This window comes from Tachyglossus aculeatus, chromosome 6 (genome assembly GCF_015852505.1).
Source record: "Tachyglossus aculeatus isolate mTacAcu1 chromosome 6, mTacAcu1.pri, whole genome shotgun sequence".
Classification (NCBI taxonomy): domain Eukaryota; kingdom Metazoa; phylum Chordata; class Mammalia; order Monotremata; family Tachyglossidae; genus Tachyglossus; species Tachyglossus aculeatus.
Window position 1 is genome coordinate 13215820 of NC_052071.1, and position 24974 is coordinate 13240793.

A 24974-nucleotide genomic window follows, 5' to 3' on the forward strand; every position below is an offset into this window, starting at 1 on the left:
ATGAAGCCCGGCCCCCGACGCCCTCGGGCGCAACTGTTGGAGGAGGTGGGACTCCTTCGAAGCCGTCCTTAAGGCCGTTGGCACCAGGTCAATGGCACCACAGGATTCCTCGAGAAGCTCAGGGCCCTGGCATTTCAGTGGGAGAGGGAGAGAGAGGAGAGAGGAGATAGAGAGAATGTGTGTGTCTGCAGCCCCCTCAGCTCCTGCCTCTCTGATCGGCACAGACGCTGTCCACGGAGCCCCCGTTTCACACTTCGGTGGGGTGGCCGGGTGTCCATTTCTATCCCTTTAATTTCCAGAAATGGGTTAAACGTACAAAAGCGTTCCGTAATTTGAGGAATCAAGTCTAAGTAAGAACTCAGCTGTGTGCGTGGCAGGCGATCAACAGAAATGTGGACATCTGCACTCTTTCCTAAGCGCCTCGAATCTGGTGACGGGCTGATGGCTTTGCTAGAAGCAAGCGGGGGAGTCGAGTTTAGAGACGGGGACTGGGGGCGGGTGGGGTGGGTGTCGGGTGCGGAGCTCCTACTGCTACAGAAGGACTTGTTTTCACTGAAAACGACTGGCAATCTCTCCTGCCCTCGCCATGCGTAATAAGAAAGTTCTAGGCGGCGTCCCCGGGGTTGGGGGGGATGGCGTGTCCCTGTTGAAAGAAAATCCCAAAAACTACCGTGGAGCGGGTGGCCTGGGAAGGGGGTGGGGAGTGTCGGGGGTTGGGGGGGGGGGGGGGCGGGGGGCGGACTATTCTACAGTTGAGTTCTGGAGAGCCATTGATTCCTAAAAAAATAAAAGATCTTCCTTTGCTCGTAGTGCAAAATCACATCGATTTCCCTTGGGAAGGTCCGGGATTTTTGCCTCTCATGGGGGGTGGGGCCCGCTGGAGGGGAGGGGGCTGCAAGCCTCCGGCCACCGACTGATACATTCCTCTCATATCAATCTGCTGGTAGTTGGAGGGGTTCATGATTAAACTGGGAGGCTTTGGCATCATGAGGTGACTCAGGGCGGCTTGCTGATAGGACATTTGCTGCTGCTGCTGCTGATTGTACTGCTGCTGGAGTCTTCGGTTCATAAGGATCCTCTGAACGCAACTGATTAACTGTGAACGGAGAGTAGGGAGCCGTTAGAAGGGCCAGACCCCTTTCGAGGCAGCAAGTATCAGGTTTTGAGTTCAAAGTCAATTTGTTCGGGGAGGGGGGGGGCGGGAGAGGGGAACGACCCGCCGAGAGGAAAGAGCCTCGCTCTTATCCGCCATCGCTAACTCGATGGCATTCGCCGGCTGATTAGTGGAGAAACCGGTTAGTAACTTCGTTCGGGCCCAGTTCTCTTAACGAACTAAGAGACAATTGTATTGGAGCGGGATGGAAGTCGGTTGCCCTGGCAAACCGGGCCCCCCCGGGAGATCCCTCCCAAGTATCGTTAGTTACAGCGCTTTTCCTCCCGGGCTCTGCCTTTCTCCAACATCCCCGGGAAAAACTCGCTCGTCAGCGAGCAGGTGACCGTTTCTGAAGGAGAAAGCACTTCCGGGTCGAAGACGACTTCCACCCCGGAAAGGTCTCGGCTTTCCTAAGGAAACTCAAATCCGACCGGCTCCGTCAATCACCTCCGCGCCTCCTGATCCACCCGAGTTCAGACCGCGGGGCCGGGAGCCGGGCTCTCCCCTGGCCACGGAACACGTTGGGAAAGACCGACGCTATACAAAGCGGGTCGGCTTCCCTCAACTTTGTGGCCACTTTCTCCACGAGACGGGGACGTCCGCTACGCGCAAAATGTCCTCAACCGTGGGGAAGGGCCGGGCCGCTATGGTTTGATATTTTTCAATCGGCAAAAATACCTATCGCTCAGTACAATGCTCTGCACGCGGTAAGCGCTCAACACGTCCAACAGGAAGATTTCAGAAAACCCAACGCGGACCTCGGCACTGGCTTTCTGACAAAAAGAAAGCTCTCGACTGAGTCTCCTGAGGGTAACAAGTGTTTGGTAAAAGCATTTTTAGACAAAGGTACAGTCTTCACTACTTTTCCCTTTTGAGGAATCAAGTCACCACCACAACCATGTCTCTCTCTTTCTCTCTCACACACGCACATTTTCTTTCTCTCTTCTACACCTATCTACTGGCATCAGTCCAAGGGAATGGACCTGCATCTTCAACCCATTCAAAACTCTTACCATCTGCTGTTTTGTCAACACGTCGGTGTAGATTGCTTCTCTGCGTTTCACGTCAAGCTCCTGGCTGGCTTGTCTACTCAGTGCCAAAGCCTGCACTTGGTCTTCTGTCAGATTCATATTTTCCTTCCACTAAATGGAAAAAATGCGCTTTATTACTCATTACCATGGAATCGCAAGAACAATTAAGGTGCCTCAAGATATCCAGCGTCTGCCAGAGTCCCTGGGTTTGAGATGACTTCAGTTCAATTCGCTGCCCTACTTACGTCGCAAGGATTGTAAAGGGAAGCACTGAAAAAAACGCTCTTGTCGACCCCGGGTTAAGACAGCGATATGAAGCTGATTGGTGCGGAGGGACTGGCGTGGCAATTTAAAAAAATTAACATAAATAAATAGATAATAGGGAAACGGTGCGCAAATATTTCTGGGAGAAGAATTTCCACGTCAATTTGTCCTCGCCAGGAACCGGCCGTTTCCCTTAACTGCTGCCCAAAAGATTTCCATCGCAGATGCAGGGATTACAAGCTTCTACCCCATATGCATCCCCTCCACACTCCACCTCGCTTTCTTAATAAGCGCTCCCTCGGGGGAGAATTGACAAGCCCCCACCCTCGCTGTCAGAAGAAAGCAAAGTCACAAAACCCCGTCCCTCCCCTCTCCCCTGGGGTCCCGCCTTTTCCAAAATCTGGCCGGGGAAGGGGGCGGGGAGACGAGGGAGGACTCCGGGCAACTCACTATCGTTGAAATGATGTCCTCAATGGGCTGGATCCTCACTGATGTCACGCTGTTTGTGGCTTCCACAACTTTCTCTCTCCCTTGATTAATGAGGTCCTGGGAAGGGAGCAGGAAATGCTTTAGGAGAGACTAGGTGAAAAGGCAACACGCTCCTCTCTCATCAAACCCCGAGGCCCGTCCCCTCCCCGGTGTGAGAGAACTTGATTTCTGCGACGTACAGAATTGAAAATAGAAGGGGCGATCTAGCGTAGGGCACAAAATTCACTCTAGCCAAGGTTTGGGACTGAAAACAACGCGGCATCCCAGCACCGATCTTTAGAATCGAATCGATGACCTCGAAGTGCCATTCGTCGTTTTAGTGCCTAAAGGAATTTTACGGATACGGGCCGTTTCCTGGTGTTTCCTGACAGCACGGCATTATTATTTCCTTAATGGAGCACCTACGCCTGTCCCAGAACACGAATGCATGCACACGAAACCCAGAGAACAGGGCAGGAGGTGCTTGTTGATTTTATTTAAAATCGCCCCCAATTTAAAGCCTTCTCCGACACACCGTACAGTTTACGTAGAGAGCACGGGCCTGGGAGTTGGGAGGACCTGGGTTCTAATCCCGACTCCGCCACGTGTCTACTGTGTGACCCTGGGCAAGTCACTTCACGTTTCTGAGCCTCAGTTACCTCATCTGTAAAATGGGGGATGAGACTGTGAGCCCCAAGCGGGTCAGGCACTGTGTCTTGATTTGCTTCTATCTACCCCAGCACTTAGAACAGTGCTTGGCGCATTGTACACGCTTAACAAGTACCGTAATTATTATTATTTGAATTTCCAATTAATGAAAATGCTTATGGATCAGAAAGATTTTTTTTTTTTTTTTTTTTGCATTTTTCACAGGGAAACTCTGAGAGGATGCGCTACTCCTACCTGGGGAACGTTTGCTCGAGGGACCCTTAGAAACGGCCTTGGAAAAGATTCGGTTTCTAATTGATACCATGCCTCCAGGCCCGCAACTTTATATTCGAGCCCGACCCCTTCGGTTCTTTCCCCACCTACCTCCAGCTGCTGATTACTCATTGCTGACAGGGCCCCCAAATTGAAAGGAAGATAAGGAGTCTGAGAGTTGAAATTGACAGGGGGCAAATTGGTCCCAGTTGGCATGTTGAAACGCATGGTCAGGCCCTGGAAAACAAGCAGACAAACAAAAAAAACGGGCTTTACACACTGAGCTCCCAGACTTGACATCCTACAACCCCTTATTGACCGGGGACGGACTTTTTGGCCTTCTCGGTGCCAAGAAATTTTCAACACCCACCCACACACACAAACAAAACCTCTTCTCCGCCCGAAACTGAGATCCTATTACCTAGAAGGCATTAACCCGTAAACCGCCGTCTCTCGCTCTCTGAAACTTCTCATAAGACCGCGCTCGCTCTGCCATCTGTCCGCTCAGCTCCTACACATCAGTGGGGCCGGGGTGGGGGGGGATGTTCCCAGAAGTCCGAAGAGTTGGAAAAGAGGGGCTGGGGCAGCGGGGGAGGTTCCGCTGAAATACCTTCGTGGAAATCGGTTTGATATTTGAAATGGCTGTGGGATTTTCCAACCAATCTGACCCCTCCCGGCCCCCCGTTCCCCCGCAAACCAGAGGCCGAGAGGCGACTCTCCACAATGGTTTCTCTCTGCTTTGGGAGGGTTTCCTGCTCCGCATTTTCTGGAGGAGCGGGTGGGCGCAGAGGGAAAACCACTCCGTGTTTCAGCCGTGGTTTTCGGGGGTCACGTCACCACTTTTAACCTCCTGGCCCCCCGTTAATCGCCACTGCTGTTACCCCATACCAGTGCCACAATTACTCTCGGGAGGGGCGGGAGGGCGGAAACACAATCGAGCCTCGATCCCCGATCCCTTGTTCCTGTTTCCCGAGTCCGTCTTCCAAATGGCCGGACAGGCTTACCTTCTTCTCTGCTTCGTATTCGGCCCACGCTGCCTTCCTCTCCTCCTCCGTCAACTCCTCTTCCTCTTTGTGGTCCAAAAGAGAGTCGTGCTCATGATAGCCCACTATGTGTTCTTTATGTATCTGCAGTAATTCCGCAAGGATGGTGTCCTGGTGGGAGATGCGGTTGATAGGCACGTGGCGTTAGTCGACTCTTGGGATGGGTAGTTCTTCCCTGGCGTCCCTAAATGCCACCGCTCCACCCATGCCAAATTTCAGACGTGAGCTACCCCCAGATACCCTCCAAGCCAGGTGACGACTTGCTCTTTCGGCACCTGAAGCTTCCTTTCTAATCCGTCGATCGGCCAATGCACCGAGAAGAGCACGGGCCTGGGAATCGGAAGGTCGTGACTTCGAATCCCGGCTCCGCCCCACTTGTCTGTGTGACCTTGGGCAAGCCACTTGATTGCTCTGTGTCTCAGTTACCTCATCTGTAAAATGGGGATTGAGGCCGTGAGCCCCATGGGAGACGGGGGCTTGTCCAACCCGATTTGCTTGTACCCACCCTAGACCACGCAGAGTGGCTGGGCGCATAGTAAGCGCTTAACAAATACCACAATTATTATTAAGTGCCTCAGTTACCTCATCTGTAAAATGGGGATTAAAAGTGTGAACAAATATCACAATTATTATTATTAAGTGCCTCAGTTACCTCATCTGTAAAATGGGGATTAAAAGTATGAATCCCACGAGGGACAACCTGATTACCCCGTATTTACCCCAGCATCTAGAACAGTGCTTGGCACATAGTAAGCCGCTTAACACATACCATTATTATTATTATTATTACTACTGAGTGCTTACTGTGCAGCTTGGCACACAGTAAGCCGCTTAACAAATACCATTATTATTATTATTACTACTGAGTGCTTACTGTGCACAGCGCACTGTACTAAAGTGCCTGGGAACGTATAACCAATACGGGTCAGTAGACATGCTCTCTACTACCCACAACGAGCTTACGGTCTAGAGATGGAGACAGGCATTAATATAAATGAATAAATTATAGAAGTGGACCTAAGTTCTAAGGGGCTGAGGAAGGGTCCGATACCAAGTGCACAAAGGGATACTTTCTAACAAATACCGTCTTTCCACAGATAAATCTTGGAGTGTATTTTGCTATTTTTCTTCCATCTCAAATGTTTCCAGAACTGCACCCGGGGGCAGTGACCACACCGTTTGTGAATCACCACTCTAAGCGAAGCATCGACTCACTTTACCTCCGTCTGTTCTCTCCCACCATTATCCTGATGCTCATCCCCTCCCTCCCGCCTGGAACTCTCAGACTGTAAGCTCTTTGGGGGCAGGGAACGTGTCTACCAATATGTAATGATTGACCTTTCCCAAGCACTTAGTACGGTGCTCTATACACAGTAAGTGTTCTCTAAATACCACTTTATGTATATATCTGTAATTTATTTCTTTATATTAATGTATGTCTCCCCCACTAGACTAAGCTTGCTGGGGGAAGGAAATGTGTGTTTATTGTTACATTGTACTCTCCCAAGTGCTTAGTACCGTGCTCTGCACACAGTAAGCGCTCGATATGACTGACTGACTGGCCGACTCCCCCTTCACAATCCACAGACCACTATTCCCATCTTCAGAGCCCTACTTGTGACACCTCCTTCAGGAAGCCTTCCCTGACTAACCTTTCATCGCCCCATCCTATTTTTCCTCCCTACCATTTCCTTTGAGTTGGTTCCCCCTAGATGCTCACTCCACCCCTAGCCCCTAAGTATTATCTTTACATTACCAGTAATTCAATCAATCAATCAATCAATCAATCAATCGTATTTATTGAGCGCTTACTATGTGCAGAGCACTGTACTAAGCGCTTGGGAAGTACAAATTGGCATCACATAGAGACAGTCCCTACCCGATAGTGGGCTCACAGTCCAAAAGGGGGAGACAGAGAACAGAACCAAACATACCAACAAAATAAAATAAGTAGGATAGAAATGTACAAGTAAAATAAATAAATAAATAAATAAATAAACAGAGTAATAAATATGTACAACCATATATACATATATACAGGTGCTGTGGGGAGGGGAAGGCGGTAAGGCGGGGGGATGGAGAGGGGGACGAGGGGGAGAGGAAAGAAGGGGCTCAATCTGGGAAGGCCTCCTGGAGGCCTTCATTCATTTTAGTGTCCATCTCTCCCGCTAGATTGTTAGCTCCTTGGGGGCAGAGAGGTGTCAATGCACTTGGACTTGTGACCTCTGGGCACCTGATTTGATTTCCACCCCCAGCCCCACGGCACTAAGTATGTATCTTTAATTTATGTATTATAATTTACATATATGCATATACATATAAAACTATATATGACAAATCATTCATTTATATTAACAGTTGTCTCCCCCTCTAGACTGTAAGCTTGTTAGGGGTAGGGAACGTGTCTGCTAATGCTTTCCATCCATCCTTCCATTCCATTCCATCCCATCCATCCATCCATCCATGCCAAGCAATGCTTCTTTCGGTATTCTTCCTAGAGGGGTTGTTTGCCTCCAACAAGCGAGAGATGGCACAACGAAAGCTAATGATTTCTAGTACTGTTCTCGCAACAGACTGGCATTCAGAGGACCTGATATAATTCTCACAAGGAAAGACAGCTCTATACTGGGGGGAGTTTCCCGTAAAGAATTACTTCATCTAAAAACTGCCATCCATCCTTCCATAATCGTTTTTTTTTTTTAAAAAAAAACCTAGCAATAAATACGTGTTCTCAATTTGGCCGCCAGCTTAATTCTTCTGCTCCCTCTTGGAGAAACCGATCTGCCTGACTTCTAGCCAGAGACTCTCCCTGAGGATCACAGGATCTGACTCCTAGTCCAAACCCAGGGATTCGACTTAGAGAAAATCCTCTTCTCTGTGGCCATCAGGAAGACTGTGGAGAACAGGGCTCCCCTGGCCACCCCCGGGACCCCCTCACTATACAATATGGAGGCACCGCCCAGGATTCCCCCTCAGCTCTTTGGTTATAAAAGTGCCCCGATTTTAATGCGCTATTAACTTTTTCAAGAAGAACCCTCAAGATGGGAGGAGATACAAAACCAACTATTCCCCCTCAGCTCTCTGGTTAGAAAAGTGCCTCCACTTTAATGAGCTATTAACTTCTTCAAGAAGAATCCTCAAGATGGGAGGACAGTGCTCTGCACATAGTAAGCGCTCAATAAATATGATTGATGATGAGGAGATACAAAACCAACTGAGCGAGGGGGGAGAGCTCCCCAGAGATTTCAGCCAGTTGTGATACCAGAAGCGTGATCAAGGCAACTCCGGGGTCCTATATAGCTTGGAATCAACGTAATTCAACATGTATTAAGGGGCTCAAAAGGCCAACAGAGTATGAGGCCAGGCATCTTTATGTGGGAGAGAAGAGTGGGGTGCACCATCTAACTGGGCTCCATCCGCTATTAGACACGAGCCAGGCTGTGCATCTCTGTGCTCTTCTCCTGCTATGGTCTACAGAGAGAGATCTAACGTGGCAGCTCTAGCGGATGGGTTTCGGGGGGAAAAGGGGGCTCATTCTCAGCCTGGGAAGCTCCCTTGAATGTCTGCCTCTCTTTGGGGGGCTGGGGGGTGTTTGTGTGTGTGCGGTCCCTAGTTTCAGGGAACTTATAAACCCCCTGACACAGGGTCTCCTTAGAGGAAACACATAGCTTTGGCTTAGCATGCAGCAGGGAGAGGGGGAGAGAAGGGGAGGGGGAATGCGTGGGGATGTGTGTGTATTTGTGGGGTGTCCCCAGTTTCAGAAAACTCATAAACTCCTTAAAAGAAGAGTGAGAGAGGGAGTGAGTGAGTGTGGTGTCCTCAGTTTCAGGGAACTTATAAACCCCTGGACACAATCTCTCCTTAGAGGAAACCCACAGCCTCATTTCAATGTGGGTGTGCGTGTCTTCAGTTTCGGAGAACCAACCCCTGACACAGGCTCTCCTTAGAGGAATCCCGTAGCCTCGGTTTAGCGCCCAGCCAAAATCCGCACCTCAGCAAGACCTCGGGTCACAGAATACCACTTTCTCTTCCCTGCACCTCGCGCAGCCCTATTCCTCTGCCACGTTTCAGTAGGTTTCCCAGGCCGGCCCCCGCGGAACCCGAACGTCCCGGCAACAGGGGGGATGGAGTCGTCTCTATTCACAGGTCAGGAAAAAAAGACAGGAAAGCCGGCCACTTGCCCAGGGTGACCGAGCGAGTTGACGTCCACGACCAAAATGGGGCCCGAATAAACAGCCCAGAGGGGCCGGCCTGCTTGGCCACCGAGACTTTTCGCTTCCGCGGGACAGGGGTTTTGCTTCTAAGACTTCTAGCTATTGCCAGAGAAAGTAAAACCCCTAAACCCACATCTGAAAGCAAAGTAAAAGCGACCAGACTTCACCTACACAAAAGGGCAATCAATTTGTCCTCTTTAAGGTCCCGGTGGGCGGAAATTAAATTGTCCACGAACAATCCAGTAATCGGATTACGGAGGGGGAATGGTGTTGGAAACGAGATACGTTAGAATGCATGTGGGGGAGATGGGGGAAGAAGTCCAGAAGAAGATATAGAAATTAAACTAACCCAATGCCAACTTTTAGCACAATATAGCAACATGCACCATATGTGGAAAAGTGGGTTTTTTTCCCTTTTTTTCCCCCCTTTGCAATATGCATGTGTCAGTTGCTATGGTAACATTATTATTGCAAACAATACTGGAATATAATCCACACTCACTTGGCCAGCCCGGCCATCAAAATGTGGTTTAAATTACCTCCAAATGTGTATGTTTGCTTTTCTTTGTCTAAACTTTTATTTTGTACAGTACTGAGTAAGTGATGAAGCTTGAAAGCTGAGAAAAGCAAGATCTACTTTTCAGTTAATGCTCTTTAATGTCCCTGATTTGAAAAGATGAGTAATTCAATTGGTGGAGCAGAATTAGTGGCAAATTAAACATTTTCATCCACTTGGATTAATTTACTTGGAAGTTAAAAAATATTTGGCAACACAGAGAAAAATTCCCATCTAATTAGTACCAAAATGCAACCTTGAAAGTCAGAATTGAGACGTGAAGCTGATTCTGGGGGTTTGTGGGGGGGCCTCCAGTATTTTTAAAAGTTTTTTAAAATCTGTAACCATCTGCAACTTTTCACAATGGCTAGCCACGGCAATCATCTGCTAGGTTGCGACCGTGATTCTTGATTTTATACGACTAATAGGAGTAGTGATAACCTTTCTGAAGGGAAGGGTCTACTGTGTGCAACGCACTGTACTAAGCGTTGGGAAAGATTACAGAGGTAAGGAATTAGGCACGGTCCCTGCCCCTCAAGGGGCTCCCAATCTAAGGATACAAGTGTGTGTGGTGGTGGCGACACACACAAATATAAAGGAAAGATGAAACGACAAAACATTAAAGCATGGTAAGGCGAGTGACTCTCATGAGGTCCCAACCAGAATAATATAATATATAATATTATTATATATTACATATATAATAAAAGTTGGTAGCCAACTAGAACGGCAACTTAAGCTGCCCGACACAACTGTCAGGATGAAACTGTCTGGTTTCACACACACTATTACACTCCCAGCCCAACCATTTAACTGCTACATAAAAGTGAAAGGGAAGAGAAACAAGAACCGAACACCACAAGCTGTCTAGCAGTTTTAAGTTAAAAACATGGAACTACTAGAGGAAAGGTGGCTTTGAAAAGATATGCTGTGTGACTTTGGGCAAGTCACCTAACTTCTCTGTGCCTCAGTTACCTCATCTGCCAAATGGGGATGAAGACTGTGAGCCCCCCGTGGGACAGCCTGATCACCTTTGTATCCTCCCCGGCGCTTAGAACAGTGCTTTGCACATAGTAAGCACTTAATAAATGCCATTAGTATTATTATTATATGCAACAGGGAAACCAGTGTGGCCTAGGGAAAAGAGCTCGGTCAAAGAGTTAGAAGAACTGGGTTCCAATCCTGACTCTGCCCCTTGCCTGCTGTGGACCTTTGGGCCAATCACTGCACTTTTCTGTTTTCGCTGCCTCAATTTTCTCACTTGTAAAATGGGCATTCGATACTTGTTTCTCTCTCCCCTTTAGACTGCCAGACCTAAGCGGGACACGATCTGGAGAAGCAGCGTGGCGCAGTGGAAAGAGCCCGGGCTTTGGAGTCAGAGGTCAGGGGTTCAAATCCCGGCCCCACCAACTGTCAGCTGTGTGACTTTGGGCAAGTCACTTAACTTCTCTGGGCCTCAGTTCCCTCATCTGTAAAATGGGGATTAAGACTGTGAGCCCCCCGTGGGACAATCTGATCACCTTGTCACCTCCCCAGCACTTAGAACAGTGCTTTGCACATAGCAACTGCTTAATAAATGCCACTATTATTATTATTATTATCTTGTATCTATCAAATCAATCAATCAACGGTATTTACTGGATACTTCCTGTATGCACAGCACGGTACTGAGTGCTCAACTATCACGGCTCTTAGTATAGTGCTTGTAACATTAGTAAGCACCCAAACACCACAATTATTATAGTAATCATAATGATAGTAACTTATTATTTTGGGGCCAGATCAAAATCAAGGGTTTGCAAATCGTATCATCATCAATGGTATTTATTGAGCACGCACTGTGTGCAGAGTACCATGCTGAGCATTTGGTGGAGCACTGTAAATCCCAACATAGTGGGAAGAGCACAGGCTTGGGAGAGGTCATGGGTTCTAATCCCGCTCCGCCACTTAGCTGTGTGGCTTTGGGCAAGTCACTTAACTTCTCTGTGCCTCAGTTACTTCATGGGAATTAAGACTGTGAGCCCCACGTGGGACAACCTCATTACCTTGTATCTACCCCAGTGCTTAGAACAGTGCTTGGCACACAGTAAGCCCTTAATACCACCGTAATTATTATTATTAACAACGAGGCCCTTCCACGTCCCCAGACGACGAAGCCAATTTGCCAAAGCATTAAAAATAAGAAAATTCAGTACCCTCCTTCAAAAATTTTCCTTTAAAAAATTAAAGACCAACTTCTTTGTCGTTGTCCATGTCTTTGTGGAATTTCTCATGGAATCGTTTCCCCTTGAAGTTAACTTTTAATTTGGCGGAGGAGAAGAAAAACACCTCTCGAGGGTGTCAGAGCCCGCGGGGAAACGGCAAACTACGAGACACTGACGTACGGCCGTTACTGTATTTGGGAGCTTTCTCGATGTTCACAATGGTTTTGGATCTCTGACCAGATAACCCAGAACATATGGAAGTAATGCCTTCCTGGGAAAAGAGAGGAGGAAAAATCCTCTGAGGACCTCCAGTCTGGGGTCAGACCTGGCTTCCGTCCGGATTCAGGCCTTCGATCTGTTTCAGAATCTGACCACCATTCATTCATTCATTCATTCAATCGTATTTATTGAGCGCTTACTGTGTGCAGAGCACTGTACTAAGCGCTTGGGAAGTACAAGTCGGCAACATCTAGAGACGGTCCCTACCCAGCAGCGGGCTCACAGTCTAGAAGGGGGAGACAGACAACAAAACAAGACATATTAACCAAATAAAATAGAGTAAATATGTACAAGTAGAGTAATAAATCTGTACAAACATATATACAGGTGCTGTGGGAGGTCACTCATTCAATCGTACTTATTGGGCGCTTACTGTGTGCAGAGCACTGTACTAAGCGCTTGGGAAGTCCAAGTTGGCAACATAGAGAGACAGTCCCTACCCAACAGCGGGCTCACAGTCTAGAGGGGGAGACGGACAACAAAACAAGAAATATTAACGAAATAAACAGAATATGTACAAGTAAAATAGAGTAATAAATATGTACAAACACATATACAGGTGCTGCGGGAGGTCATTCATTAATCGTATTTACTGAGCGCTTACTGTGTGCAGAGCACTGTATTAAGCGCTTGGGAAGTCCAAGTTGGCAACATAGAGAGACGGTCCCTACCCAACAGCGGGCTCACAGTCTAGAAGGGGGGAGACAGACAACTAAACAAGACATGTCAACAAAATAAAATAAATAGAATATTCATTCATTCATTCAATCGTATTTATTTGGCGCTTACTGTGTGCAGAGCACTGTACTAGAATTTGATGTGGCCCCAACCGCCACATCTTCACTCGGGGCCCGCTGCCACACGCTGTGCCCTGGCTACACACGAGGCAAGGGTCCCTACCCTCAGAAAGCTACGGGGGCCCGGTTAAGCGATCCACCTCCGGCGGGGTCAGGGGTCTACTGTGCTTTGCACATAGTAAGCGCTTAATAAATGCCATCATTATTATCATTATTATTACTGTGTCAAAGAATCAGGTTTCGGGCCGTTTCCTGGCGCTGCTGTCTTCGGGCTCTTCCACAGCCTCACGGATTTTTGAGGCAGGTGGACGAGAGTGTTAGAGAGACCACCTATGCCTTTTAGAGATTTCCAAGGGCCCAAAACGTGGCCCTGGGCGGCTGGAGGGATTGCGCCCGGCGGACTCCTGTGCAGCCCCAGGGCTCGGCCCCCTCTGGTTTCTCGCGTCTGATGTCTGTCCCCCGGGCCGGCAGAGAGAGCGGACGGGCCCGGCCGGTTTGGGGGCGGTGGGAGGATTTAGCCTCCACCGAGGACGCATTAGGTCCTGGGGCTGCGCCGTTCCATCCATCGCTGGTATTTCCCGAGCACTTGGCGTGTGCGGAGCGCTGGGCCGCGGGTTTGGGAGAGTCCAGTCCAACAGAAGGAGCCTTCCCAGACTGAGCCCCTTCCTTCCTCTCCCCCTCATCCCCCTCTCCATCCCCCTCATCTTACCTCCTTCCCTTCCCCACAGCACCCGTATATATGTATATATGTTTGTACATACTTATTACTCTATTTATTTTACTTGTACATATCTATTCTGTTTATTTTGTTAGTATGTTTGGTTTTGTTCTCTGTCTCCCCCTTTTAGACTGTGAGCCCGCTGTTGGGTAGGGACTGTCTCTCTATGTTGCCAACTTGTACTTCCCAAGCGCTTAGTACAGTGCTCTGCACACAGTAAGCGCTCAATAAATACGATTGATTGATTGATTGGAGGCGGCACAGCAGTGGGGGTGAGTGGATGTACGTGACAGTTGCAGGGAAACTTGCTGTGGGCCCTAAAAACCTTCCGCTGGGAGTTTTGGACCACACTGGGTTTGGCCCACTTTCGGGTTGGCGACGGCCTGCCGCTGAGCAGCAATTTCGAGCCGGCCTGCCCCGGCCGGCTTTGTGTCCGGGTGTCCCAGGCGGCGAGCTGCTCGAGCGCCGGGTCCCAGACCACCCTCGTTTTCAGGGGTCCCATCTCGCCGACCTCCCGGGTGCTTCCCCCTAGGTCAAGTACCCGTTCCAGACAACATTTCAGAGCACTTCCTAAATTCTTCCGACGTTCCCACCTGCAGTTCTTGGTTCTCCTCTATTTAACTGAATCAAAGCTCGGGCAGGGGCCTGGGGAGTCATTTTTGGTTTTTTTAACACTGTATTTGTTAAGTGCTTACTATGTGCCAGGCAATGAATGGGCAGGTTGGAATATTCTATTTATTTTATTTTGTTAACATGTCTTGTTTTGTTGTCCGTCTCCTCCCTTCTAGACTGTGAGCCCTGTCCCACATCGGACTCAGTCTTCACCCCCCTTTGACAGATGACGTACCTGAGGCCCAGAGAAGTTAAGTGGCTTGCCGTTGGGTGGAGCCGGGATTAGAACCCAGGTCCTTCTGATTCCCAGGCCTCTGCCCTAGCCTTCCTAGTGCTTCCCTAGTTCTTCAAGTTGTGCCTCTTATATAGATGTGCTTCCCTAGTTCCTTGAGTTGTGCCTCTCATACAGACATCCCGGTTTCAAAGCTTCCAGGGAAGCTGATCCCTTCGGTTAGCCCGAACGCTTAGGTTAGGAAGCGCACGCTAATGCTTGGCTGAAATTTCCCCTCATCTTTTTCCTCTTCCTCTCTTTCCACAGCTCCCTGGAGAGCCAAACCCACAACTGCTAATTCTAGTGACTCGCCCAAGGTCACACAGCAGACAAGGGGCAGAGCCGGGATCGGAACCCATGACCTTCTGACTCCGGGGCCTGTGTTCAATCGACTCCACCATGCTCCTTCTCTTACGTACATCGCCTCGAGACCCAACCTAGTTCCTGTCAACGGGTGACCCCACGGTGATGATATGGGAAGGTGGCTGACAGAAGTCGGTTATGAGAAGCAACGTGGTTTATTGGAAAGAGCCCGGGCTTGGGAGTCAGGTCACGGGTTCTAATCCCGGCTCCGCCACTTATCAGCCATGTGACTTTGGGCAAGCCACCTAACTTCTCTGTGCCTCAGTTCCCTCATCTGTAAACTGGGGATTAAGACTCTGAGCCCCACATGGGATGACCTGATTACCCTGTATCCACCCCAGAGCTTAGAACAGTGCTTGGAACATAGTAAGTGGTTAACAAATACCATCATTATTATTATTATCTCCCATCTGATGGTTGGCAGGAGGGGGGTAGGGAGGGGGCAACCGCAGGCTCAGAATTAGCAGGGCAATCAACCTGCACAATGGCATCTTTGTTCTGGAATCTCTGCTTTGAGGTATAAAGACATGAATAGAGGGCCTGAACGGGGAAGAAAAATTTGTATTTAAAACCTGGAAGGGGAAAAAAGCAAAAGTAAGCCTCACTTCAATTTCAATCCCTATTTTACTCTCCTTGTAATTACCGACCTAGCAGCCCACAGTTGAAAAGACACAGGTAGTGCAGTATTGGACGGGAGAAATGTCGGTAAAAAAAATGTTTGTGCTTGATTTACCGGCCTTTGTTTCTCTAAGAGAGGTCGCCAGACTTAAAAGAAACATGCCCCCCCCGTTTAATCATATGGTGGAATACGACCCGGCCTGAGATTTTCCTCTGACAGCTGGGTAATTCGTAAGTGTCATTCCCACAGAAGGTGCTTTCCCAACCAAATTTACAGAAACGTGAGCCGCGACGAGGCCCGAACCTCGAGAAGCCAGCCCGTCGGGCTGGGCTAGTCAAGCCTTGCTGGCAGGACACCAAGATTTTCGAAGCAAAAGTCCTTTGATGGGTTTGAAAAGTGCTGAACTGAAACCAGAACAGAAATGGATGGGCCCGGGGACGTGTGGCATTTGCGAGATCGGTACCCTGACGTTCGGGAAACACAGCAGCAGCGGGCTATTATTTCAAGAAAGCGCATTTCGGCGACTTAAGAACCAAAGTGCAATTGTTCAGGGAGAGGAGGATAAGGCGGCCGAAGGAATTACGCGGCTGGCTTTTGAACTCTTCTCCCGTTTCTTCCCCACGCTTGGGTCCGGGCTGGGGGGCTGGGGGCGGTTCTTGGCCTCTCTGTTCTAGTTTTAAGGCCTAGGAGACGGAGCTAATTGCACCCTGAAACTCACGGGAGTGTCGTGCAGGTTAACACACCACGGCGAACAGGGCAGCCCCGCAATTCGAGGTGGGCTGGCAGGATGACTGGAAAGGCCGAAACCGGGGAAAATAAAATCGAACACCAACTGACTGAAGAATTGGAAATTGCCACTGGGAAGCAGCGTGGCTCGGTGGAAAGAGCCCGGCCTTTGGAGTCAGAGGTCATCGGTTCAAATCCCGGCCACTTTGGGCAAGTCACTTCACTTCTCTGGGCCTCAGCTCCCTCATCTGTAAAATGGGGATTAAGACTGTGAGCCCCCCGTGGGACAACCTGATCACCTTGTAAACTCCCCAGTGCTTAGAACAGTGCTTTGCACATAGTAAGCGCTTAATAAATGCCATTATTATTATTATTATTATTATCATAAAGAACTCCGGATGCAGAGGCGGCCATCTAATTCAGAAACAGAGAAGGAAAAGGAACCACGAGAGACTGCAATGATTAGGTGAAACAGAAAAAGAAGGGGACAGGTAGTGGAAGGCATCCCCTGACAATCGCTCTTGCCAAGAATATGCTCTAAGATCCGACAACGAAGACAATCTTAGGAAATTTTAGACTGGGAGCCCACTGTTGGGTAGCGACTGTTGCCAACTTGTACTTCCCAAGCGCTTAGTACAGTGCTCTGCACACAGTAAACGCTCAATAAATACGATTGATTGATTGATTGAAAGAAAAAATCGTTCTTGGTCAGGACGGGGATGCAAATTAATTTCTACTTTAGCCAACAGAGGAACTGAAAGCCAAATTCATCATGAGAAAAATCAAAGCAGGGGCAAACAGGCACATTAAGAATAAAGACCACAGTAGTAGCATGTATATGTAAAGCACTGTACTAAGCGCTGGAAAAGATACGAAACGGTAAGCTCATCTTGGGCGGGGGGTGTGTATGTTTACTGTTGTATTACACTCTCCCAAGCACTTAGTACAGTGCTCTGCACACAGATAAATAAATATTTATCTCAATAAATATGACTGAATGGCTATATGGGTGAGAATTAGACATGACTGCTGGCCCACCGGGGGTCACAAGCTAAGAAAGAGGGGAGAGGGAAGGGGTGGGGACTGGAGACAGACACACAAGAAACGAGACCACCCCAAAATCAACACAAAAGCCAAGGCCAAGGATGGACACAAAAGTCAAACCAAAAGAGCAGAAGGATCTCTGTGGCTCAGAGAGCAGAGTTTTGGGCTCCCCAAAGCTCAGAATCTGACGACCACACAGCCACCCCATCACCTTCCAAGTCCTAAAACAGACCGGACAGAGGGTGAGGGATGGCTTGGGAAAAGCAGAGACCGAGAGCTCAACTCCGACAAATGAAGAGGTTAACGTGGAAGTATGAACGGATACCTCTGCCAATGCAGAGAACGAGAAAGGTATAAGGAAACTGTGTGGAATGAGGGTAAGAAATGAATGACATCAATACAGTGGAAAACTGACTTTCCCAAGACTTTGTCATCTGAAAGCTGGAGAGGAGAGCACCTCGGATAAATGGGGACCAGGAAAAAACCGCGCTTGCGGTTTATTAATAATGACTGATGGTAAGATGATAAGAAAAATTATTGTAGTATTTGTCAAAGGCTTACTATGATGTCCAGCACCGTACTAAGCGCTGGGGTACACACCTAATAATCAGATCCCACATGGGGCTCAAAGTCTACAGAGGAGGGGGTTCTGAATCCCCATTTTGCAGATGAGGGAACCGAGGCATCGAAATGCTAAGTGATCTGCCCAAGGTCACAGAGCAGGCAAGGGGTGGAGCCAGAATTAGAACCCAGGTCTCCAGACTCCCATGCCCACGCTCTTTCCACTAGGCCACGTTGCTTCCCAGTTCAATTAATCTCGGGTCCCAACACGTAAAGTGATATTTTCCCTTGCAGGACTCATGGTTTCGATATACACACTGAAGTGTGTATTCGTGGATGCCAAATGGGTTTAAGGAATAGTTGTTACTTTGACCCAGGCAATTACCACACTCTACTCACTGAGGTAAGTGACTACACACAACTGGTCTAAACGGACTATACAGAATGTCTCTGATCCTTGGCTTTTGGGGAAAAAGAAAAGCATTAACCTCCCCATAAGAAAGCCACACCGCTTGAACTTCCGGGGCTTTATCTTGAAATAAATACCACTAAAAAAAAAAATGGTTTCCGCAGTGGGCGGGCATAAAGATTCCGACACCCTCCATGTTTCAAGGTACACAGAACGGTCAATGAATGGAACCTAGATTAAAAAAAAAAGTTCTGGGTCTCAGAAGTTAGGGTTCAAATATGGTTAAAAGCTAATGTTCCTTAAATTCGGCAGATCCAGGGCACGTAATTTTCTAAGCAGGGACTGAAGAGCTGCAATACTTCAACGGAACTGCTTTTTCTCCGAACGGGACCTCGACATCGGGTTAGTATGCCATAGGAAAAATTGGGCGTTGTGAAATCCAAGTGGGTGACCACGTAAACTGGGAAGCTGACCGCTCCATAGGACAAATGTATCAGCATGACCTAGTGGACAGAGCACGGCCCTGGGAGTAAGACGGGCCTGGGTTCTAATCCCGGCTCTGCCACTTGTCTGCTGCGTGACCTTGGGCAAGTCGCTTCCCTCCTCTCTGCCACTGCGCCCCTCTATCTCCACTCCATTTGGCCCAGGCAACCCCTTTGCCTAGAGAGGGTGTGCCATAAACCAACAGAAATTTCAAAGCACAGCTAGAGATCGATCTAGAATGAAATTTTTACACTCCTTAAGCCCCTCATTTATGGCACCGTCTAACACATAGCTGACTTATCCCCACTTCTGGCAACCATGCGGCTGTTTATCTGAAAGAGTTAACACGGCCCTCAAAAAGACAAAAAATTCCCAAACCCTGTTGACTGAACAAAATCACAAGGTACCGTCCAAAATACCCCAACAGAATTGGCTCTGGTTACCTCAACTTCAATTCTATGGCTCCTCTTTCTTTGGATAATGGCTTGCTGCTGTCTATTTTTTACATCCAACGTAACTGCTAAAGCTACAGCCTAAGAAAGTGACCATCTCAGGTGCGATATTTTCACTTTTCACAGGGTGGAAATCAACAGAGCACTTTCAGTTGGTACTTGGAGTTATGTCCTAATCCTTTCTTTAAAACAAAAACAAAAAACCAGAAATTGTGAACTGGACAAAACGTCTAACCATCACGACCATTTATCATGGAATCTTTTCTTTGCCCACTGAAGACTGAGTATGTGGACATTCGCTGAAAAATATTTCTCTTTATAAAGGAGTAGAAACCCAAATAGAAGATACCGATATTATGTGCTTAGGGCCCGGTTCAATGTGCATATCAAACTCAAATTGTGACACAAGTTCTCTGAAAAGAACAGGGAGCTAGACTGCGAAGAGACAGACACAGAATCATGAAATAAAGGCTCCACACCGCACGGTACCGATACTGAATTTAAGGTTCAAGTTGGGCTCTCATTAACGTTACCGTACTGAAACCACCCCAAACGCTCAACTGGGCGATCAGCGCAGTTTATTTAGGGTTTACTGTGTGCAGGGCATGCTACTAAACACTTCGAAGAATACAATTCGGTCGGTCCATCGTATTTATTCCATCGTACCAATGCAGAGTTGGTAGACACAGTCCCCGTCCGGAACTTTTGAGAAAATCTATCAATACTTCAGGCTAAAAGCAGTTCTAAATGCCTATACAACTCTGACGTTTTTCGTAATCTTTTTGAAGAGTGTCTGGGCCAGGGTAAAAAATTATCATTTGCTACGATGGGCAATTTGGAAGAATTCACATTTCTGCCGATTGATGCCTTACAACTACTGTCTCCTGTTTACTTTGTCAGCTCCTGGAGGGCAATGGTTATTACTTGCATGTTTTTGTCAGTTCCTCAAGATACTAGAGCAGTGCCCTGCCCAAGAGAAGGGGCTCCAAACTGTGGATACCGATCCCGAGTTCAAAAGTAGCAATGGCTACGGATACTACTGAAAACGCAATAATCCCTTTCTGGTGTGCAACTGGACACACATACTTCATTTCCCAAAGCAATAGTAGATAGCCTTCTTCTCCCCTCTACCCCCACCTCACTTTAAATTCACTTTAACTGCTTAGAGCAAACTGTGGATTGATACAACGGGGCGAATCGCGTTTAGCGTTCCATCAGAGAAATGTAAAAGAATATTGTACCTGTTTTGTTAAAAAGAGATGTTCATTTTCCCGCAGTGAACTGGTTTACCACTGGGTTTAAAACATCTTACAGCCCACTGAAAGTGAGACTATTCTAAAGTTATCCAAATGTCTGACACAATCATAATTCAGAGTAATACACAAAGCGAGTCAGAAGAATACTTCTAATGCAAGTTTTCACAATTCAAATTAATTCCAAAAGAAGTTATTTGAGGTTTATCTTTCCTTTTTAATGGAAAGAAAGTTAACTAACCTTCCACCTTCAAGAAAAGTCTGTTTCTGTGACCTATTAAACGGCTCATTCTATGCGAAGGGCTTACATCTACTTGTTCACATTTATTTTCAAGTATTTTAAAGGGACTTTGCTATATAGAGTCTGTAGGCTAAGCTAACGCTTTCTAAATCCCCGACAGCTGCAAAGGCACTGTAGGTGGTCTAGTCAAATTCAGCCTGAAAAGAAAGGGATCCTGCGGAACCATTCCAAAACGTGCAGTTTAAGGTTTAAAGGTCAGTCTTATTCTAAAAATCCAGATTACCAAAATGAGGACTCTTTGAAGAATGGGAAAAAAAAAAAAATACACTGCGTCCTTCAAGTTCCACAAAAGAAAAAGGATTGTGATCATGTTCAACCTGACACATCATAAATGCAACTTCAAGCCCTTTAACCGAAACACAGAAAGGTGTTTTATTCAACAGCTACATGACTAGCAAATAGAGTTTTCCTGACACAGAATATCACCTACGGAAGTCGATTAATAACAGACAGGCCACCTTAACATGCTCTCGCATTCTACTTTAAGCAAATAAAAAGAACTCAGTTGGCAGACATTTCAAGATAAGGCGGGCATTGGGTTTTTGGTCAATTCAATGGCTTTCGAATTTTGGCGTTTAAGAAGAGAATGCCTATGTTCCAAGAACGTGAATAGCTAAGGGCTTGAATTCAATTTACGATGATAAAAGACAACAAGAGGAACAAATTTTCATACGTATACCTGAATGCAAAGAGCGTTAAACTAACCAAATAGATCATGCCCTATTTCTACAATTAGAACACATAGCTAGAAGGGAGTACCAGAGGACATTTGCAAAAAAACATTTCCAGGTGCAGTAATTAGTGTAAAAAAACTAAACAACAACAAAGTCTTCCTTTCACATTCTCCAAAATGCTCCGTAAATGACTGAATTCGCTATTCCATCTTATTTTTTTAACGCGGACCTTCCTCACAATGGACGATGCTTGCTAAGGAAGGATATTAGAATTTATGTCTGCCCTCTGCTGGGGTTTTATTAGAGACAGTTATAGATTTTCCTTGATGGCTTTAAATCCGGAAACTCTCTACAAGTCCTAGCCTCTTATCTGAAAAGCGACTGGAACTCAAATTGATGAACTCTGGCCAATGCCAAATAAATATGGTTCAGCAGGGGGATGGAGAGGATAGAAAAGGAGGACGTTTGTGATACCTAGAACTTGTGTAGTTCTCTCCCCCTCTCCTCCCCATCGTCCCCACCTTACCTCCTTCCCCTCCCCACAGCACCTGTATATATGTTTGTACAGATTTATTACTCTATTTTACTTGTACATACTTATTATTCTATTTATTTTATTACTATGTTTTGTTGTCTGTCTCCCCCTTCTAGACTGTGAGCCCGCTGCTGGGTAGGGACCGTCTCTATGTGTTGCCAGCTTGTACTTCCCAAGCGCTTAGTACAGTGGTCTGCACACAGTAAGTGCTCAATAAATACGACAATGAATGAATGAATTCAGGCAACAACAGTCTCTCTTGGGGGAAGTGGATGACAACTTGGCCACAATTACTCTCCTTGACTTAAAAGTTTTATTGAAGGCACATCTCCTCCCAAAGATCTTCCCAGACTAAGCCTCGCCTTTCCTCTTCTCCCACTGCCTTCTGCATTGCTCTGACCTGCTCCTTTCACTCTTCCCCTCTCCCTTCCCCACAGCACTTAAGTACATATCTGTAATCTATTTATTTGTATCGATATCTGTCTCATTCAATCGTTCGTATTTACCGAGTGCTTACGTGTGCAGAGCACTGTACCGAGTGTTTGGAAAGTACAATTCGGCAACAATCCTCCCTGCCCCTAGACTGTAAGCAGGGAACGTGTCCGTTTATTGTTGTATTATACCCTCTCAAGAGCTTAGTACAGTGCTCTGCACACAGGTAAATGTGATTGAACTGAATGAATGGATCCCCCCTCACCACCAAACCCCCCAACTTTAGACGTCTCAGTCTTTGTGCTCTTTCCAACGGCTCGAGCAGACATCTCGGGTGGGGACAGGATACTATCACCTCAGGAAATGCTCCCAACCCAGGGTCCTAGGCACAGGATTGGAATTTCCACCAATTCGCCCCAACACACCGGCGCCGGGTTTCCTCGTGACTACTTCAAGGATCGCATTTACCTTGGGTAGCATGGGGGTATCTCTCTTCTTCTTCTTTTCTGAATTGGGGTCATCCAACAAATCTGGCTCGAACGTATAGAGCTCGGTGAGCTCATTCATGGTAAAATGGCGCTCCACCTGCTGCTGGTCAACAACGCGGAATGACAGGGACTGCTTCGTTACTTGCCGGTCGTAGATTTTATCTTCCATGGTTCCCTACAGGAGAAGACACAATGCCATGCTGCAAAACATTCCACTGAACCCGTTACTGGAAATACAACCCACGTGGGACAGGGATTGTGTCCATCTCAATTATCTTGATGCTACCCCAAGGCTCAAGGCAGCGCTTGGCACATAGCAGGCATTTAAATACCATAGCTGTTATCACCACCATCATCATCACCATCACTGAGAATATTGGTGTTGATGAGAACTCCAGACCCTGGGATCGGTTTTAGCTGTACCTCCTGTATTGAGGACCGCCAAATTTCACTGACCAAGTTGCTTTGCCTGGTTTGGGTTTCCACGTCTTTGGGGAGATTTATAAATCAACAGCATCATAAAACAGGCCGGCCTAGGAGACAGAGCAACGGCCTGGAAGTTGGAAGGACCAAGGCTCTAATCCCGGCTCTGCCACTTGTCAGCTGGGTGACCTTAGGTAAGCCACTTCACTTCTCTTTACCTCAGTTCTCTCATCCGCGAAATGGGGATTAAGAACGCGTGCCCCATGTTGGACAGGGACTGGGTCCAACCTGATTAACTTCTATAATAATGATGGCATTTATTAAGCACTTGCTATGTGCAAAGCACTGTTCTAAGTGCTGGGGAGGCTACAAGGTGACCAGGATGTCCCGCAGGGGGGCTCACAGGTTTAATCCCCATTTGACAGATGAGGTCACTGAGGCACTGAGAAGTGGACTTGCCCAAAGTCACACAGCTGACAGAGCCAGGATTTGAACCCATGACCACTGGCTCTTTCCACTGACCCATGAGCCTGGGCTCTTTCCACTGGGCCACGCTATTCTCTATCTAACTTGTATCTTCTCTAACTTGTATCTACCCCAGCGCTTAGTAGAGGGCCTGGCACATGGTAAGCGCTTAACGAATATTATTAAAAAAACAACAACAGGCTAGTCCCATCTTGCTTTGCCAATATGTGGCAGTTGAGATATTATCAGGGTCGTTGGACGGGGGGTATAGGCGTCTCTGATTGGGAGCGACAGCTGGGTCTCAGCCCTGAGGCTTCGAGGCCAAGAACTGGGCACAGAGGAACCGATCCTAGAAACTGTGGATCGTAGAAACATCCTCTGACCGTCGTCGCTCGCGTTCCCGCTAGGGTACGGAGACCACGCGGCCGGTAAAGCGAGCAGGGGTGGGTCGCTCGCCGACAAGTGCACGTGTGGCCATGGCCCACCTCACTGGTTCCAAAGACGACCTGGACTAGAACTCGGGTCTCCATCACACAAAAAGTAGAGGGTGGAGGAAATGAAAGGCACTTAAGGTGCCCTTCCTCTCTAAACAGATGCCGGGTGGAATCTACTGCCCAGAGCAATCGACCTGGGGGACGGGGCGACCTCCAATCTGAAAACTTGCCGCCGCATAATAATAATGATGGCATTTGTTTAATACACTTACTATGTGCAAAGCACTGTAATGCTACGGGTCCGCCTCCTCGACTTTTACCACCTTTTCCTAAACTCATCTGGTTGTGCGGATTCCCGGGCAGAAAGCTGTTCGGTCATATATAGGAAAAACTGGCAGAACTTTTCAGAAGCCCAGTTTTCTTCGTGTCACAAGCTGTGAACCCCAGGACCAACTTAACCATTTCACCCCAGTCACCGACTCTTGGGTATACACAGACATTTCTCCTGGAGCTAAAAGTAGGGGGAGGCGTCAAAAACGGTCTGACCTTGGCCTCAAAAGAAATCTGGATGTAAGTGAAAGGCTCAAGATACACCTTTTTGACACGGTCAAGAAAAACCATACTGCGCTTGAGAATTTTTCCCCAAAATATTGAGCTGCACTAAACGATTTTCATCTAAAAAGAACTGGGCAGTGGGGAAACTGTTCCGTATTCAACTCATCAAATAGTCAAATGTTATTAAGACTCTGCGTCCCCGAGCGGAACAGGGACTGTAACCAAC

At 47.6% G+C, this 24974-nt stretch overlaps 1 protein-coding gene across 2 annotated transcripts in view; it reads right to left on the bottom strand.

Moving 5' to 3' along the window:
* Nucleotides 1–721: 721 nt before the first annotated feature.
* ATRX (ATRX chromatin remodeler) overlaps nucleotides 722–24974 on the bottom strand; it is a 191483-nt gene continuing 167230 nt past the window's right edge. Inside the window, exons 30-35 of one of the 2 annotated variants that reach the window (XM_038747865.1) lie at nucleotides 22852–23046; nucleotides 4842–4991; nucleotides 3949–4074; nucleotides 2899–2994; nucleotides 2167–2295; nucleotides 722–1096 (exon numbers count right to left, since the gene is read on the bottom strand). In XM_038747865.1, the coding sequence (XP_038603793.1) occupies nucleotides 818–1096; nucleotides 2167–2295; nucleotides 2899–2994; nucleotides 3949–4074; nucleotides 4842–4991; nucleotides 22852–23046 (975 nt within the window). In that variant the 3' untranslated portion in view covers nucleotides 722–817. The remainder of the gene's footprint in view (nucleotides 1097–2166; nucleotides 2296–2898; nucleotides 2995–3948; nucleotides 4075–4841; nucleotides 4992–22851; nucleotides 23047–24974) is intronic. The other variant, XM_038747867.1, reaches the window with a different exon arrangement.